Genomic DNA, 13872 nt, shown 5'->3' with positions numbered 1-13872 from the left:
AAAAAAAAATGCCATCATTTTCTCTCCAGGATGCTGAAAATTAGGTACCAAAGACTACAATTAAGAATGCAGATAATTAGGCTGCTTTTCCAGAGTGTCTGCTTTCCCTCTAACAACGAAAATGTTGGCCAGAATTTTGCACAAATACTTTCCTACAGTGTTTACAGTCCTTTTGGCCAGTGCACGCAAACTGGAAATGGGCTGGAAACTGCCATTAGAGGAGACGCGACTCTGTTCCAGCAAGATGCAGCGTGCAGCAGAGAGACTAGTGGCTCTCGTAGCGAAAATTAATCTGGCATGTAAAATAGATTCAGCCTTAGTCACCAACTCAAATGACATGAAATAGGAAAAATGTCTGTTTCAAGTTATTTCAGACCTGAAGAAGGGCTTGTGTTTACCAAAAGTTTGATTTCTCTTATCAGTTGATTTAACAAATAACATTGCTTCTCTCCCTGCCAACCTGTCCCATTCAGTAACAAAATTGTAACCTTTGAGATATTTTCTGTAAGAGTTGATGCTGCTTTTGGATCCTGGGGCATTGCTAGTGGCAGAAAGGGTGATTAGAGTGAAGTATCTGCATTGAAACAGCCCGAGAGCAAGAATCAGCATGGGTTTTGTGTGCAAGGAGAGCTGCCCTACCAGAAGAACTGGGGGACGAAAGCATATTTAGATGATGGGGCAAAACCGCTGCTGTAGGTGGCCGTGGGAGTGTTCTGACCATCGCTCAGACCTGCTGACCAATTTCACTTTTCCCAGGTTCGTCCACTTTTCTACCTGAGCCTCTCCGACCTATTTCTGGGCATGTGCTGGCTCGCTGGGGCGCTTCTCTATAGCACGCCAACCTCCAAGCAGGATCTCATCTGCTATAACCTGCAAGCGACAGGACAAGTGAGTAGCCTTGACATCACCATTCATGCTGTTACTTTGCACCCATTGCCTTAATTAGCTCCGCTGGTGATCAGAGCGTGGCTGTGGGGGACTGTTTCTAGACAGGCTTTGGCAGAGACTCCTCGTGTGAACTTGACTTATCAGATCTCTTCACCTTGTGTGTAAAATGGAGATAACGATGCTTGGATTTAGGTACATCTGGTTTGTGAGAGGCAATGAGGAAGGCAAAGAGAGCATGGGATTTTGTGGTTACCATGTTTGGGTTGCTTGTGTAAAGTGAGTAGATGGGTCTTAATCTATTTCCTCTTGGACCCGTGCCGACGATGATCTCTATGCCTCTCACACAGCAGCTTTTCTATTCCTCTTCATGCTTCCTCCATCCTGGGCAGGAACAGACATATTCTGCGATTTGCTCGAGCTCAGACTTACAAAGTTACTCATATAAACAGCCCTGCTCTTGCTGACCTGGCCCTATCCTCTCTCAAACAGTCCCAAGGATGCTCGGGGGCTGCTCCGTCAGCACAAGCTCAGTCCCGTGCCCCAGCGATTCGGCTGCTTTCCAGCTGATTTTGTGTGCTGGAGACTAATTGGAGTGGAGTGAGTGAAATACCGTTTTCCTGACAGTTTGCTTTTGTCTCACCAAGTTCCCATTTCAGCATTAGGCTTTGCAAATCACTGCTCTCGAAAAACTCTGCGGGGTACGGCCAAGCTTGGGCCAGGGTGGTGGTTCACAAGCAGTGATCTCTGGGCTTAACAGTTTCCTTTTAAAGGACTCACAAAAACGTGACTGGGAAGAGCAAGTAGCTGTCGGGAGCCTTGATGTGTGTTTTGTGGACTCAGGCAGCTCCCCGGGAGCGTGATGGTACCCACAGATGGGAACTGAAATGTTCCTCGCTGAGGAGCAGCGTCTGAAGCTGAAGAGGCTCTCCACATACCTCGGAGAGAGCAGGGAAGTAGCTGCGTGTGCGGTATGGAAGCGCTCACGTTTTGTGTGTCTGGGAACGGCTGCCTGAAGCCCAGGGCTGTTTCAACAGCTGTTCTTGTGGGTAAAACCGTAATACTCATGATGGCGAGAGCAATTTTTCCACTCCTGGCTTATCTCTGGTTTCTCTAGCTCCCCTGTGCTGCTGTGGAAGCACTGCAGTATGTTCAAGTCGAGAGAGGAAACAGTGGGATGTGGGTAACTTGGCCACTTGGGAATGATGCAGAACAGTATCAAGGATGTTTTTTAGATGATGGTACAGGGGAAAATGAGAACAGCTAGGGAGACGCTTTTCAGAGCCGGAAGGTGGAAGGAGCATGCGGGACTGAAGGCATTTCTGAGCTGTTTCCCTTGCAGCTTTGCCTGGAGAACATTTCTTAATGCTGGTGTGATCTTTTTATGGCCTGGAGAAGACAGGTTGCACTGCTGGAGGAGACGTAGGTTGGATATAGACAACACACCATCATGTCTCAGTGGAGACACTGGGAGCGTGCTATGCTGCCGTGCATTTCTGACTCTTTTCTGCCCTTGCTTTTCCTATCTGTGGCCATGCTTCTCAGGGACACCAGCAAGGGATGGGGGCAAGGTGGGAGCTTTACTTTCGCACTGGGAAAGGCAGCGTGAGTAGGCAGAGCTGGCCTTGGTGAGTCCTTACAGGACTTGCTTTTGCCTCACCCCACGGGGGACAGTCAGGGTGCTGTGGTGGGGTGTGCAGGGTGCCTGCCACATCGCGACCTCGGCCATAGGGTCGCTGGGCTCCTCTCCTGCATGCCACCAGCAGACCACCCCCGGCAGGAGGACTGCCAGGGTGGCAGAGCCGGCTTGCATCTGGCAAGAGCTGTCGCTGCTGTTTGCTCTGGGAGAAATTAAAACAAACGGAGCAACTTGCCATAGCAACCGTGCCTGCATGGTGCACGTGACACGGTGCAGGACACCGTACTAAACACCCAGCAATGCCCTTGCATGGTGGGAACACCTTGTGTGTAAATAGGAGCCAGTAACAGGTTTAACCAGCAGCTTCTGCAGAGCATAAGTGATCTGTAACCGAACGAAATGAGTAAATGTCTCTTGACCCCATTCTGCCCATGCTGAGCGGAGAAGTCTCGGAAGGGTTGCATTTCTGGGTGTCTCATAAACACGTGCGGCTTCTTTGCACACAAACACCTAGAAGATGTAAAATGCACTGAACGACAAGGGTGAGGACAGGCTCAGGACTGCTCAGCAGTGGTGTTCGCAGATGGCAGCCTTTGGAGAAACTCAATCACAGTCCATGTGATGTGGTTGTCTCAAGGGACTGAGACAGGAGCAGGACAATATTTTGCCTTATTCAGCCTGTTTACCATCATTTTATCACCAAGGGCTGATGTTGCAGCAGATGGAACTCCCATAACATCCATACTGTGTCGAAAAGGAGGAGATTGCTTTGTTTCTTGGACTTTCCCTGTTTCAGCCCCAGACTCTTGGTTGATATTAAATGTAAATACTGCTCCCTTCTGCTGTCCCTTGACTTTGTTCTCTCCTCCCTCCCTGCCTTGCCTTTGCGTTACAACAATAAAGTCCAGAATAGAGATTGTGGTTATAATTGCACAATTCCCCCACATTCTTCCAGTTCAGTTCCAGTGGCCTAATAATGTCCTGGCAGGCTCCGCTCACGCTGGTGAGCACAATGGGGAGACACAGAAGTGTTATAATGAGGGACTCTCATGTCTCCCAGCCCCTGCTTTATCTCCTTATGGTGAGCGCTCCAGGACTGTCCACAGCCCCGAAGCTGGGGCTTGGGAGAGCAGAACTCCCTTCGCTTTCTGCTGGCAACTTCACAAGTGGCTTTTGGTTCCCTCTTCCAAAAAAGAAGGCAGTGCTGACATTTTGTGAGCCTCTCTGAGGCATTCTGAAGTGCAAGAGAACGATCTTTGTGGACTGTTTTGATGACCTTCCCTGGAAGTAATTGAAGAAGGGCAACAAACCCTCATTAAACCTTGTTTAATGAGCTGGAAAGTCACTGTAATGTTCCTGCTGCAGTGTAGCAGCCCCTTGGACTCAGCCTCTTGATTCAGCCAAAAGCATTTGCAATCTTGGTGAAGGAGAGCAAGTTTACTTAGTGATAACTTTCCCAGACTTAGATGATACCAGGGCGGTAAACCTGTGCTTCTTGCCTCTTTGGCAAAGGATAGCAAATCCACAGAAAATTTTACTTGTCCAGCCCTTCCTCTTTGCCTTTGCTACTGAAGCATGTGTTTCCTGTAACAAACACAGCACACGCATATATATAGTATGATTAGGCAGCACTGTTTATACTTGACTGCCTGGAGCAACCATGGATTCAGAAACAAATGCAAGAAAGATTTGGGGGTTTTTACAGGAAATTTTAGATATTTGGTCTCATCTCAAGCTGGAATCAAGGGCTGTGAAACTCTCCATGGGAAACAGTGTTCTGATCTTTTATTTCCTCCTTTTTCCCATGGAGAGAAAAGGGCTCTTGGGATGTTAACTCAGGCTTAGTGCGGATATTCGCTGCCCCCACTTTCCTCTTTAAATATACTATTGTTTTCTGTTTCCGCGAACTTGCTGTGTAGTGAGCTGTCATGGTTTAACCCAAGCTCATTATGTGAGAAGCAAATCTAAGTGCCGCATCTGTGTTGTGTTTCCTAATGGATGTAGCATAGAAAGGGTCAAAGTGCTTTTGAACCCTTTGTTGCCAGAATTTGAGCCAAGTCACAAAGATTTGTATTTTTAAGACAGTCTGCTGTCATTAGTTCTCCTGTCCCTGGTTTGGGGCCAAAGTGAAGCTGCCTTTGTGCAGTCTAACGTGGGAACCCCTCCTCCAGCTGGCTCTTCCCAGTTGGTGTCCCACTGCAACCCAGTAGACATGAGCACAGGGGCTCTGCAGGGACCCTCACCTTTGGCAGTCCACTACCCTGTTTAGTATCCTGCCTCTGGCCCACGGGCTTTGGGCTCATCAGCGGTGAACTAAAAGTGCTACAGGAACTATTATTATAGGACTGAAATTCTGTCTTTTTGTATTTCTCAGATATTCTATGTGGCATCTTTTCTATACACTGTCAACTACACCTGGCATCTGTACATGGACCTAAAGATGAAATACAATCAGAACCTTCACAGGATGCCCCCCCAGGTGAGTAGGACTGATGTGCAACAACTGTTGGGTACCAAGGTCTAACTGTGGGGTTGTGGTGGCGTTTAGGAGGTGCATTCGTAACAGTTATCTCACCGCAAGGACTTTGAAGGCACTTCTGCCCCATGGCTGTGTGAATTGACATATCTTGCCCACTGAGGTCAGCAGAGTTACAGCTAGGTCTGCTGTAGGATCTCAGTGAAAGATTAGGCTTGCAAGACCAAAGCAGGCAAAGGCCAATGGCAGTGTACATCTCGGAGCAGAGAAAGCTCAGGACTGGGTATTGGTGAAGTTCTTCTGCAGTTAGAAGAACAGCAGTTTGCACCAGCTGAATGATTTGTTGCTGGCACTGCTTTCTGCCAGTGCACGGCAGAGGGGACAGGAAAGCAGGGGGTGCCTGGACAGCCTGGAACTGAGAACTGACAATTTCTGTCCTTCCCAGGTGTCATACAGCATTCGAGAGCGTCAGTAAGTATTGCAAGAGTTTGAGATAAGAGGTGTGACGGAAGTGAGCTAGTGATAAAAGGACCAGTTGGCTCTGTGAACAGTGGCCAGTCCTCACTTCATCATCGCTGGCCTTTACAAAAGCCCTTTGGGGAACCAGTGTAATCGCTGGGAACCGAGGAACAAGGACATAGTACTCAGAAAAATACTCTCTGCGTTGTAGGCTAAACAAACACTTCACATACCGCATGACTAAAATCTCTCCTTGCAGTTGTTTCATTCCTCACACCTGGCTAAACAGTGAGGCACCGCCATCGCCATAACCCCTGTGCTGCTCCTGACATATTGCTGCAAGATGACAGATTCCTTATGCAGCTCTTCCCATTGAACCCATCGGCCCCATTTCCGTATATAGCCTTTTTCTTCCCCAGACGTTTGCTGTGCACAGCAAACTTTGTATCCCAGATATTCCATCTGTCGGTTCGGGAGCAGCAGGCTGGGCAGATCGGTCTATATTTCAAGGGCTCTAGTCCATAGGGTTTGGATCCACTTGTAGGACTGGTTTCCTTCTTGTTGGAAACAAAGAAAGGAAACATCCATTCAAAACACACCACCTACCATAATTCCCCACCACTACAGCTGTGCCCACGTTGTATTGTCATAGCTGGTGTGTGGATGCCAGCTGCCAAAGCACATTTCCTGCTGAGCAGATTCCAGGACACTCCAAATTGCCTGCATTTCTTCAACAGAACATGAAGTTTCTGAGCAACAGGGCCAGGTTAAGTGAGTAAGCAGTACAAAAAATGAGTAAGTTACACCAGAGAGCTCATCAAGTGTCTGCTCCTTGTCCAGTTCCAAGTTCCCTTCTCAAATCCTCTAGTCTGGAAGGAGAACAAGGCAGTAAGCGGGTGGAAGTATCGGTTGTTTCTGTTGCAAATCAGCACAGACTGAACTCGGCGGTGTTGATTCAGTGCAAAGTGGAAACAAACATTTGTGCTTGGTCTGGGGATTAATCAGTATTTGAAGAACCCTTAGCTGCTGACGTGCTCCCTGAGAGCTGGTTCCTGTGAACCAGTGGCTGTACTGCAACGATCGTTTAATTAAGCTCTTTGGATTTTGCAGGTTGTAGATTATGTGAGTTGCATTGGCCGAATAGCAACGATCTTGTCTAGGTAAGATTTAATTCTCTCTGGCAGAATGATGTGGTTTTGGTAAACTGTAGTGTACTGATCTCTGCTTCCTGCTTATTTTGAAGCAAGTTTTACTAAAACCTGTAAAGCTCGTCAGTAACAGCAGAGTGACCTAACAAACTCAGAGTAAGAGGTTTTGGATGTAAGGGTCTTTCTCCAACCAAGTTGGTTATAAGTAAATTAACTATATGTAGTTTTTCAGAAAGTGCTCCCTTTACTAATGTATTGCCTGCATGAATGAAAGTGCAGAAGTTAGTAAAGCTGGTAAAATACTCTTCCAGAGCAGTGTCAATAAAAACAATTTTTAAGTCCTCTATAGTGACAGGAAAAAAACCAAGCAGTGTTTGGTTTGGGATGGGAGCAGTGCAGTGCAATAACTAATAACTCTGCTGTTGTCCTTTCTCCTCTTAGCCTGATCCCTTTTTTTCTCATGGTGCCCGTGTTTTGCCTGGGAAACAGCAATAATTGCTACCAGAACTTCAGCCAGAAGCATGGGTAAGCTTCACGCGTCTCTCTGAAACAGCCCCACTGCTTATGAGTCACGGCAGGAGCTCAGGCTCTTCCCTTTCTCCCCACAGATGTCTCTTGATGCACACGGAAATAGCCATGCCCACCAACGAGCCGCAAACCCTGAGTGGCTCTGTTTGCCGTGCGATGCATTTCTATGGCATTGGGGTCTTCCTCATTTTCTTTCTGATTAGCTTCATAGCCATTCTGGTAAGAAACATAGTCCTTGCACACTAGCCATTGCACCCAAATGATCAGTGTGAGATTTTCCCTTTTCATCTTTACATCTTTGCTTGGATGGTACCAGAGGCCAGGCAATGTCAGGGGAAGACCTGTGTGGTGCTGCTTCCCTTTTGGAAGGAGCGGTAGGGGAGAGAGAATAGCATTGTGCCACCATATAAATCCATCTGGAGTCCTGTGTTCCGTCAACCCATCCCAAAAAGGATTTGGCAGGTAGAGAAGGCTCAGAGCGTGGCAGCAGAGATCACCTACTGCATGGGTCAACAAAAGCCCAACTCAATTCAGAGTCTTCAGTTCAGAAAAGGTCACGTACAAAGCAACTGCTTTCCCCCAGGGAGCACACTGTTGCATGAAAAGGTTTGATAGATCGAAATGAGGTTTTGGCTAAAAAAACCATGGGGTACTCTGTCCTAGATGAACAAGCCAGATCAGAGCATGTGCACAAAGTACAAACAACCCTATATGCTTGTTCTTTTTTAGGTTATACTCAGTCAAGCCCGAGGTTTGTACAAAAGGTTCGTAAACTCCACAGGATTCCTGGGGGATCAGCAGTGGGCCATGATTAAGATGGTGGAACAACGAGTGGTTTTTTACCCCGTCGCATTCTTCTGCTGCTGGGCCCCAGGTTAGCAGAAAGCTGAGTTATTCTCACAGTATTTCCCTAGGATATAGTGCCTGGCAATGAAACTCAGAAAAGGTGGGATTAAAGCAATACCCTCTTGTCCGTCCCTTTTCACAGCTGTCCTGCTTGGAATACTGAAGCTGACTGTTTCAACAAACAGCAAAATCTACATGGCTCTTCTAATTCTACAGGTAAATGTCTTCCTCTGCAACCTCCTATGGTTTGCCTTCTCTGCTTGAACAGGCGTATTGGTGTTTGCCTGCTTCTAGTCTCTGCTGGACAAAGCACCCTTCCAGCCACAGAGATCACTGCTGTATGAGCCTAAGTCTGATTTATGCTTTTGGTTGGCAAAGATCTTTGTTAGTTGTTTTATGTTTTTCACAGGCTTGAAAAGGTCTCAGTAACCAAAATCACAGCGCAATGGAAATTGTAGAAAATAGGACTAGAAGGGATCCCCAGAAATCAGTTAGTTTATTCCCTTTCTGTGAAAGTCTCCAAACGCAATTCCTCCACAACACTTGTCCAGCTCCTTGCTGTGCCTGAGGCAGCATTTAGCAAAGATTATTAAAATAACCATGAGATTCCTGTATCACATGGGAATGCAGATAGATAAAATCATGCTGGAAGTGGGAGGCTTGGCATAACGTGCCGGGTTTGACAGCCTGGTAGGGAGCCGCGGAGCGCTGTGCAGTGCTGGCTGACAAGAGAGCCCTGATCTCCCCTGTGGTCTCTCCCAGGCTCTGACAGCAGCTTCCCAGGGGCTTCTGAACTGCATCGTGTACGGCTGGACGCAGCACGTCTTCCTCTCCCTCAAACGCAACGCCTGCCGGGACGTTGACACTCAGACTCCTCTCTTGCGCTCCCAGAAGAAGTTCTACGACAGCACGCTCCTCACCGGGCAGAGAGGGGTCCACGTCCACCCTGCTCTGATGAATCCCTGCCTCGAAGGAGAACAGGCAGCGTCCTAAGAAGACCTCGTCGTGTTTTAGCCATGTCAGCCAGACCCAGTATCAGGCTGTCTGCTGCGAACTGTCTTGTCAGCGGCAAAGTTAGCTGTAGTGCTGGAGAAGCCTGAGCAGAGCTGTCGGAGACAGACACTTCAGTGAAGATAGTTATTTATTTTACAGGTTTGTATGGATTGTAAATGGATTCTTTAAACACGGTAAATCTTTAGTACAGACTTTCTCCGTATGGTCATATTTCTAGAAACGCAGCAAATTATATGTAACAGCTCAGAGATCTGGTACAGCTCCTTTGAGGGTAGGTGGTCAAAGGATGTTTTACTTCTCTAAGTATTTGCCATTACAAATTAACAGTAAAGCAAAGGTGAATATTTTTCAATCTCTGACTTTTAATTCACTATAAAAATAAGAAGAGGTACCATACTAACAGACAACTGCAAGGAATCAAAAATTACAAAGTAGCATAAAAAAAATCAGCGCTCACTTCTGTGCCTCGACTTTTTGCACATTTCCCTGCTGTTCTTCATGCCAACTTCTGCTCAGCTACAATACTCAGAAAAATAAGCTTCTTCGACCCGGTGGAGCATCTCTCCTGAACCAGGTGAGCAGGACTTCACATGAATCTGTCTATGCTCTTCTAGATGCCGAAGTGAATTATTCACTAAGGTGCCACCATTCTATAAAAGAGATCTTTAGCTGCATTGAAAACCACTCTCTAACTTTTACACTCTTTATGTTCTAACAGCTTCACTTTCTGGGTCCAACCAAAAATTATTTACATAGTAGGTAATACAAGAAGAGGAAATACTCAAGTTCTGTGTCATTAACTTTCATACAGTTTACACAGTTACGCTGTGTAAATCACTTTATGCAAAATCTCCTGGGACTAGCTGTCCAGCTTCAAGGGCATACCCACAGGGCCTGCAGTCCTTTCCAAACCTCAGCTGGTGGGTTTCCCACTGCTTTCATGTTTTTTTAAACATAATCATCTTCTTTTTCTTCCATACTCTGCTCCTCATCTGCAGGAGTCTCGCTTCTCTCTGTGGCTAAACTTGTACTGAAAAACGCAGCTATTGCCTTTCTGTATTTGGTTACAGCAATGAGGAGAGCAATCAGAACAAGGGCAATGGGAACTGTGATCCCAATTACCATCCCAAACACTTTATTTTGGACAACCTCCACCATGGTCATCATGAGAGGCGGTGGAGGGCCGCTGTCCACGCTCCCTCCCAGGCCATGGAACTGGCAGTTCGGAGGAGCCCAGCCAGCTTCGCAGTGGCAGTGTTCGAGGTTGTTGCAAACCCCTTTCCCCCCGCACAAAACCTTCCCGTTGCACTTCGTCCTGACCATGGCATCTGTGCATGTCTTGTTAATACAGATCTTTTTTGGCCCACATCTGGTGCCATCAAGCCCTCCTCCGATATCAGGTATATCGATGCTGGCCTGGTAGGCTGTGCCCCAGCACCAACCCTCGGGCCCTGGCATCTGAATGATGGTTTCAGACCCCTCCAGAACAGGTATCCTCTTCACATTGGCACACTGCAGCCTTCCACACAGAGCATTTTGGGGTTTACAACCCACAAAAGCAACTTCAGTCCCATCGCCGCCACAGTTGCCAAATCGATCCCCTTTTACGTTCTGCTTTTTGAAGCAACTTTCTGGAGCACCCCGAGCTTCCTTCCCAAAGACTTTTCGGCACAGGTTGTCATAGGTCGCGCATTTCCCGCGGTGGCAGTAGCCATTGTCGCTGCATGGCGTCCCATCGTGCACGTGCAGATCCTCCGGGCACCACTCGGAAGACCCATTGCAATATTCAGGCAAGTCGCACTCGTCCGCCTCCGACCTGCACTTGTGTCCTGCAGCACGAAAGTGGCATTTCTGACAGCATTGCCCAATGGAGCAGACGGCCCCTGGCTTCAGCCTGCAGTTCTGGTGACAGCAGGGATTGCCTCGGCAGTCCTGCGGCCCCCCACAGTCACACTGCTCTCCCTCATCGATCACCTTGTTGCCACAATACTTAAAATAGAAGAGTCTGTGGCGCTCTGGGATGTTGCGCAAGCAGTCGCCATCCCCTCTGCCGATCAGATCTAAGTAGCTCTGCCTGCTGCAGTTGCTGAAAGCCTTGGCGCTGTCAAGGAAGTGTCCCGTCATGTAGCACTTGGTGGCTTCTCTGCATACACACTCCTTTTTGTCGTGCTCCATCCCCAGGTTGTGACCCAGCTCATGAGTAAAAATAATTGAAAAGGTGATGAAATCTCTTCGTATATGTGAGACAACAGCTGATTGATAACCGGGGTGGCAGATGCTACCTACATATGCCATCCCAGCCATTTGTCCGAAGTCCATGTAAGTAAATAAATGTGCAATGTCGTATTTCATCCTCTGAGAAAGATCCCTATTTCCCCAGTCGTTAAAATTTTTAAGAACAACTTCTATATCCTGGCTGTACTTGATGAAGTTGCTGTGCGTCCAGATCTCCAGCCCAATCAGGCAGATGCGAATCTTCAGAGGATAGAAGTATGTTTCGGATAAATTGATCGTATCTGTAACCAGAAGCATCACCGAGGTCTCATTGCTCCCTTGGAAGGAAAACAGATAGTGGTCCACCACGACAAATATCTCAACATACATGGTGTTCTTCAGTCTCTGAGACAAGTCATGCTTTCCTAAGGCTGTTTTAGCTCCCATCCCACCCGGTTGGTTTTGGATCACCTCATCGGTCAATCCACACATCAAGGGCTCATTCTGGGTCTTCTCTCGCCGCCACGACAAATATCTCAACATACATGGTGTGCTGAGACAAGTCATGCTTTCCTAAGGCTATTTTAGCTCCCATCCCACCCGGGTGGTTTTGGATCACCTCATCGGTCAATCCGCACATCAAGGGCTCGTTCTGGGTCTTCTCTCGCCTATAGAGAAGGTGCTGGAAGGTGAGGGACCCCGGCACAGGTTCGATGCCATAGCTCAGGTTCCCGATTTCCAGCTGCCCCCTCAGACCCGAGCAGGTGCTCAGCGTGGCGAGGGAGCTGGGGCTGCCCTCCACGTAGCCCAGGTAGAAGCACTCCTTGGGGACATGAGGCTGCTCCACCACTCTTGTCCCACTGGGGCTGTATGTGATGACCGGCAGGTTTTTTGCCAGAAGTCCTCTCTTCTGCGTGAGGTGGATGATGTGGTTCTCTCCCTCCACCCTGAGGACGTAGGACATTTCTCCCCCCGTGGCTTTTCCCGCCCTGGGGGGCAGTTTCCTTGGCCGGACTATTTCATGGACAGCGTAGCCCGGCGGTGGACGATGGCTGCCTGCCCCAGGGAGGAGAGATGCCACCAATGCTGCCCAGACCCCCAGCATGAGGAGCAGGGCTTTCCCCCGGCCGCCATGATGTGCCTGGAGCCGTCTCATCACCAACACCTTCAAAATGGCGGTAAGACAGCTTGGGGAGGGCCCTGCCATCCCTTGCACGGACATCTTGACCCTGTCTCCCTTGAGGCGCTCAGGCAGTGGCCGTGCCGGAGCTGTCCCCTCAGGGCTGGCACAGGACCTGACAGAGGTGCGTGCCACCCCGCTGCCCCGAGGGGCAGCTGTTCCCCTCAGCGTCCCTTGGGAAGGTTCTGGAAGCACTGCCGCCCCTCCCAGCCAGCGTGCTGCCAGCCGGCTGCAACACGAGGCCGGGGTGGAACGAGGCCGTGGCATGGGAGCCATGAGTGCTCCTGGAAGGTGTCAGGGATGAAAAGCACCCATCCCCGCTGTGCTTCCCTCACCGGGGCACTGTGGGGTGGCCGTCATGGCCAGGGAGCTGTGGTTATCTTCAGAGCCACTCCCCTGCCACTTGGTGAGATTTGGGGAGCCGTGCATCCTCACCACCCCCTCCTACTCCCCAAGGGGGATCCCTGCCCAAAGATTGCCTGTAACTTGTGAATTTGAGAATTAACCACAATAAAAATTCTCCCAGCAAATTAATTTGACAAATCTTGATGCCCCTTGGCCATTGCCTTGCCTCTTTGCCAGTCGGAAAACCAGTGGGCTCTGGACATTTTTCTTCATCGTGCACGGATGCTGCTGAATGTCAGGCACAGCTTGTTATACACAGAAAACCACATTTCATACAAACACATGCCAGCTGCCAGCTGCACGTGAGCACCGGCAGGCAGCAATGTCTGCAGCGCTGAATTTATCATTAACCAGGTCTACCTGGAGCTGAGCAATAGCCCATTCCAGTGGGGTAAATTCCCTCTTCTAGCACGAAGCACTCCTGCTCCCCAGCATTCATCTGCTTCTTTAGGAAGTGCTGAAATGACTTTTTTTTTTTTTTTTTTTTTTTTTTAAACCATCTCTGTTCTGCTTCAGTGCTGCTCCTGCGCCCGCTGCTCCCAGCTTGCGCTGACACCGCAGCAGCCTGGCTTTTTTGTCAGCTCAGCCTGGCAGGGATCAGATGCTGCCGACAGTTTCTTTACCTGCTCAAAGCCTTCCTGCAAGCTCCTGTCCATGTGATCCTGCCAGCTTTCTGCTTTTCACAGAGGCCACCGATGTGAGTGGTAATGAATTTTTTTCCCCTCTTCTTTCCTTATTTCCTTCCAGATACACTCCACATCTTTTTCTCCTGTAATCAAGCCTCAGAGCCCTTTCTTCCCTCCTCCTGTCTCCCACTTAACACTGCCTGATGTTTTCAGCAGCTCATGTTTGTTCCTGGGCTGTGGTGCCACAGAGGAGGTGCTCAGGTACACCCAGGGCTCAAAGGTGGGCACTCCACTTGGGACCCTGGCTCCGGAGGAGGTGGCTATAGGGTGTGGAGACAGAGTCCTATACAGTGGTGTGGACAGTTTGAACCCCTTCCTCTGAGCCGTAGTGGAGGGTCTGTGACCCAGAAGTTTCTTTGCTCAGAGGGAAGAACGTTTAGTGCATGTTTAGT

At 48.9% G+C, this 13872-nt stretch overlaps 2 protein-coding genes across 2 annotated transcripts in view; one reads left to right on the top strand and one right to left on the bottom strand.

Annotated features, from left to right (window-relative positions):
- The window catches only part of TMEM116 (transmembrane protein 116), a 12232-nt gene extending 3296 nt beyond the window's left edge, over positions 1–8936 (top strand). The window contains 9 exon segments of the mRNA XM_009583581.1: positions 757–888; positions 4899–5003; positions 6570–6619; positions 7049–7132; positions 7216–7354; positions 7865–8009; positions 8124–8197; positions 8744–8892; positions 8894–8936. Coding sequence (XP_009581876.1) covers positions 757–888; positions 4899–5003; positions 6570–6619; positions 7049–7132; positions 7216–7354; positions 7865–8009; positions 8124–8197; positions 8744–8892; positions 8894–8936 — 921 coding nt within the window.
- Positions 8937–9943: 1007 nt separating this feature from the next.
- Positions 9944–12431, bottom strand: LOC104080998 (disintegrin and metalloproteinase domain-containing protein 20-like). Its single transcript, XM_009583579.1, has 2 exons — positions 11829–12431; positions 9944–11680 (listed from the first exon to the last, which is right to left on the bottom strand). Exons 1-2 carry the CDS (start codon positions 12429–12431, stop codon positions 9944–9946), a joined length of 2340 nt encoding a protein of 779 aa, XP_009581874.1.
- Positions 12432–13872: the final 1441 nt, after the last annotated feature.

This window comes from Fulmarus glacialis, unplaced genomic scaffold (assembly GCF_000690835.1).
Source record: "Fulmarus glacialis isolate BGI_N327 unplaced genomic scaffold, ASM69083v1 scaffold3908, whole genome shotgun sequence".
In the NCBI taxonomy this organism is placed as follows: domain Eukaryota; kingdom Metazoa; phylum Chordata; class Aves; order Procellariiformes; family Procellariidae; genus Fulmarus; species Fulmarus glacialis.
Note: the sequence above shows the minus strand (reverse complement) of the source record. Positions and strands in the feature narration are given on the sequence as shown.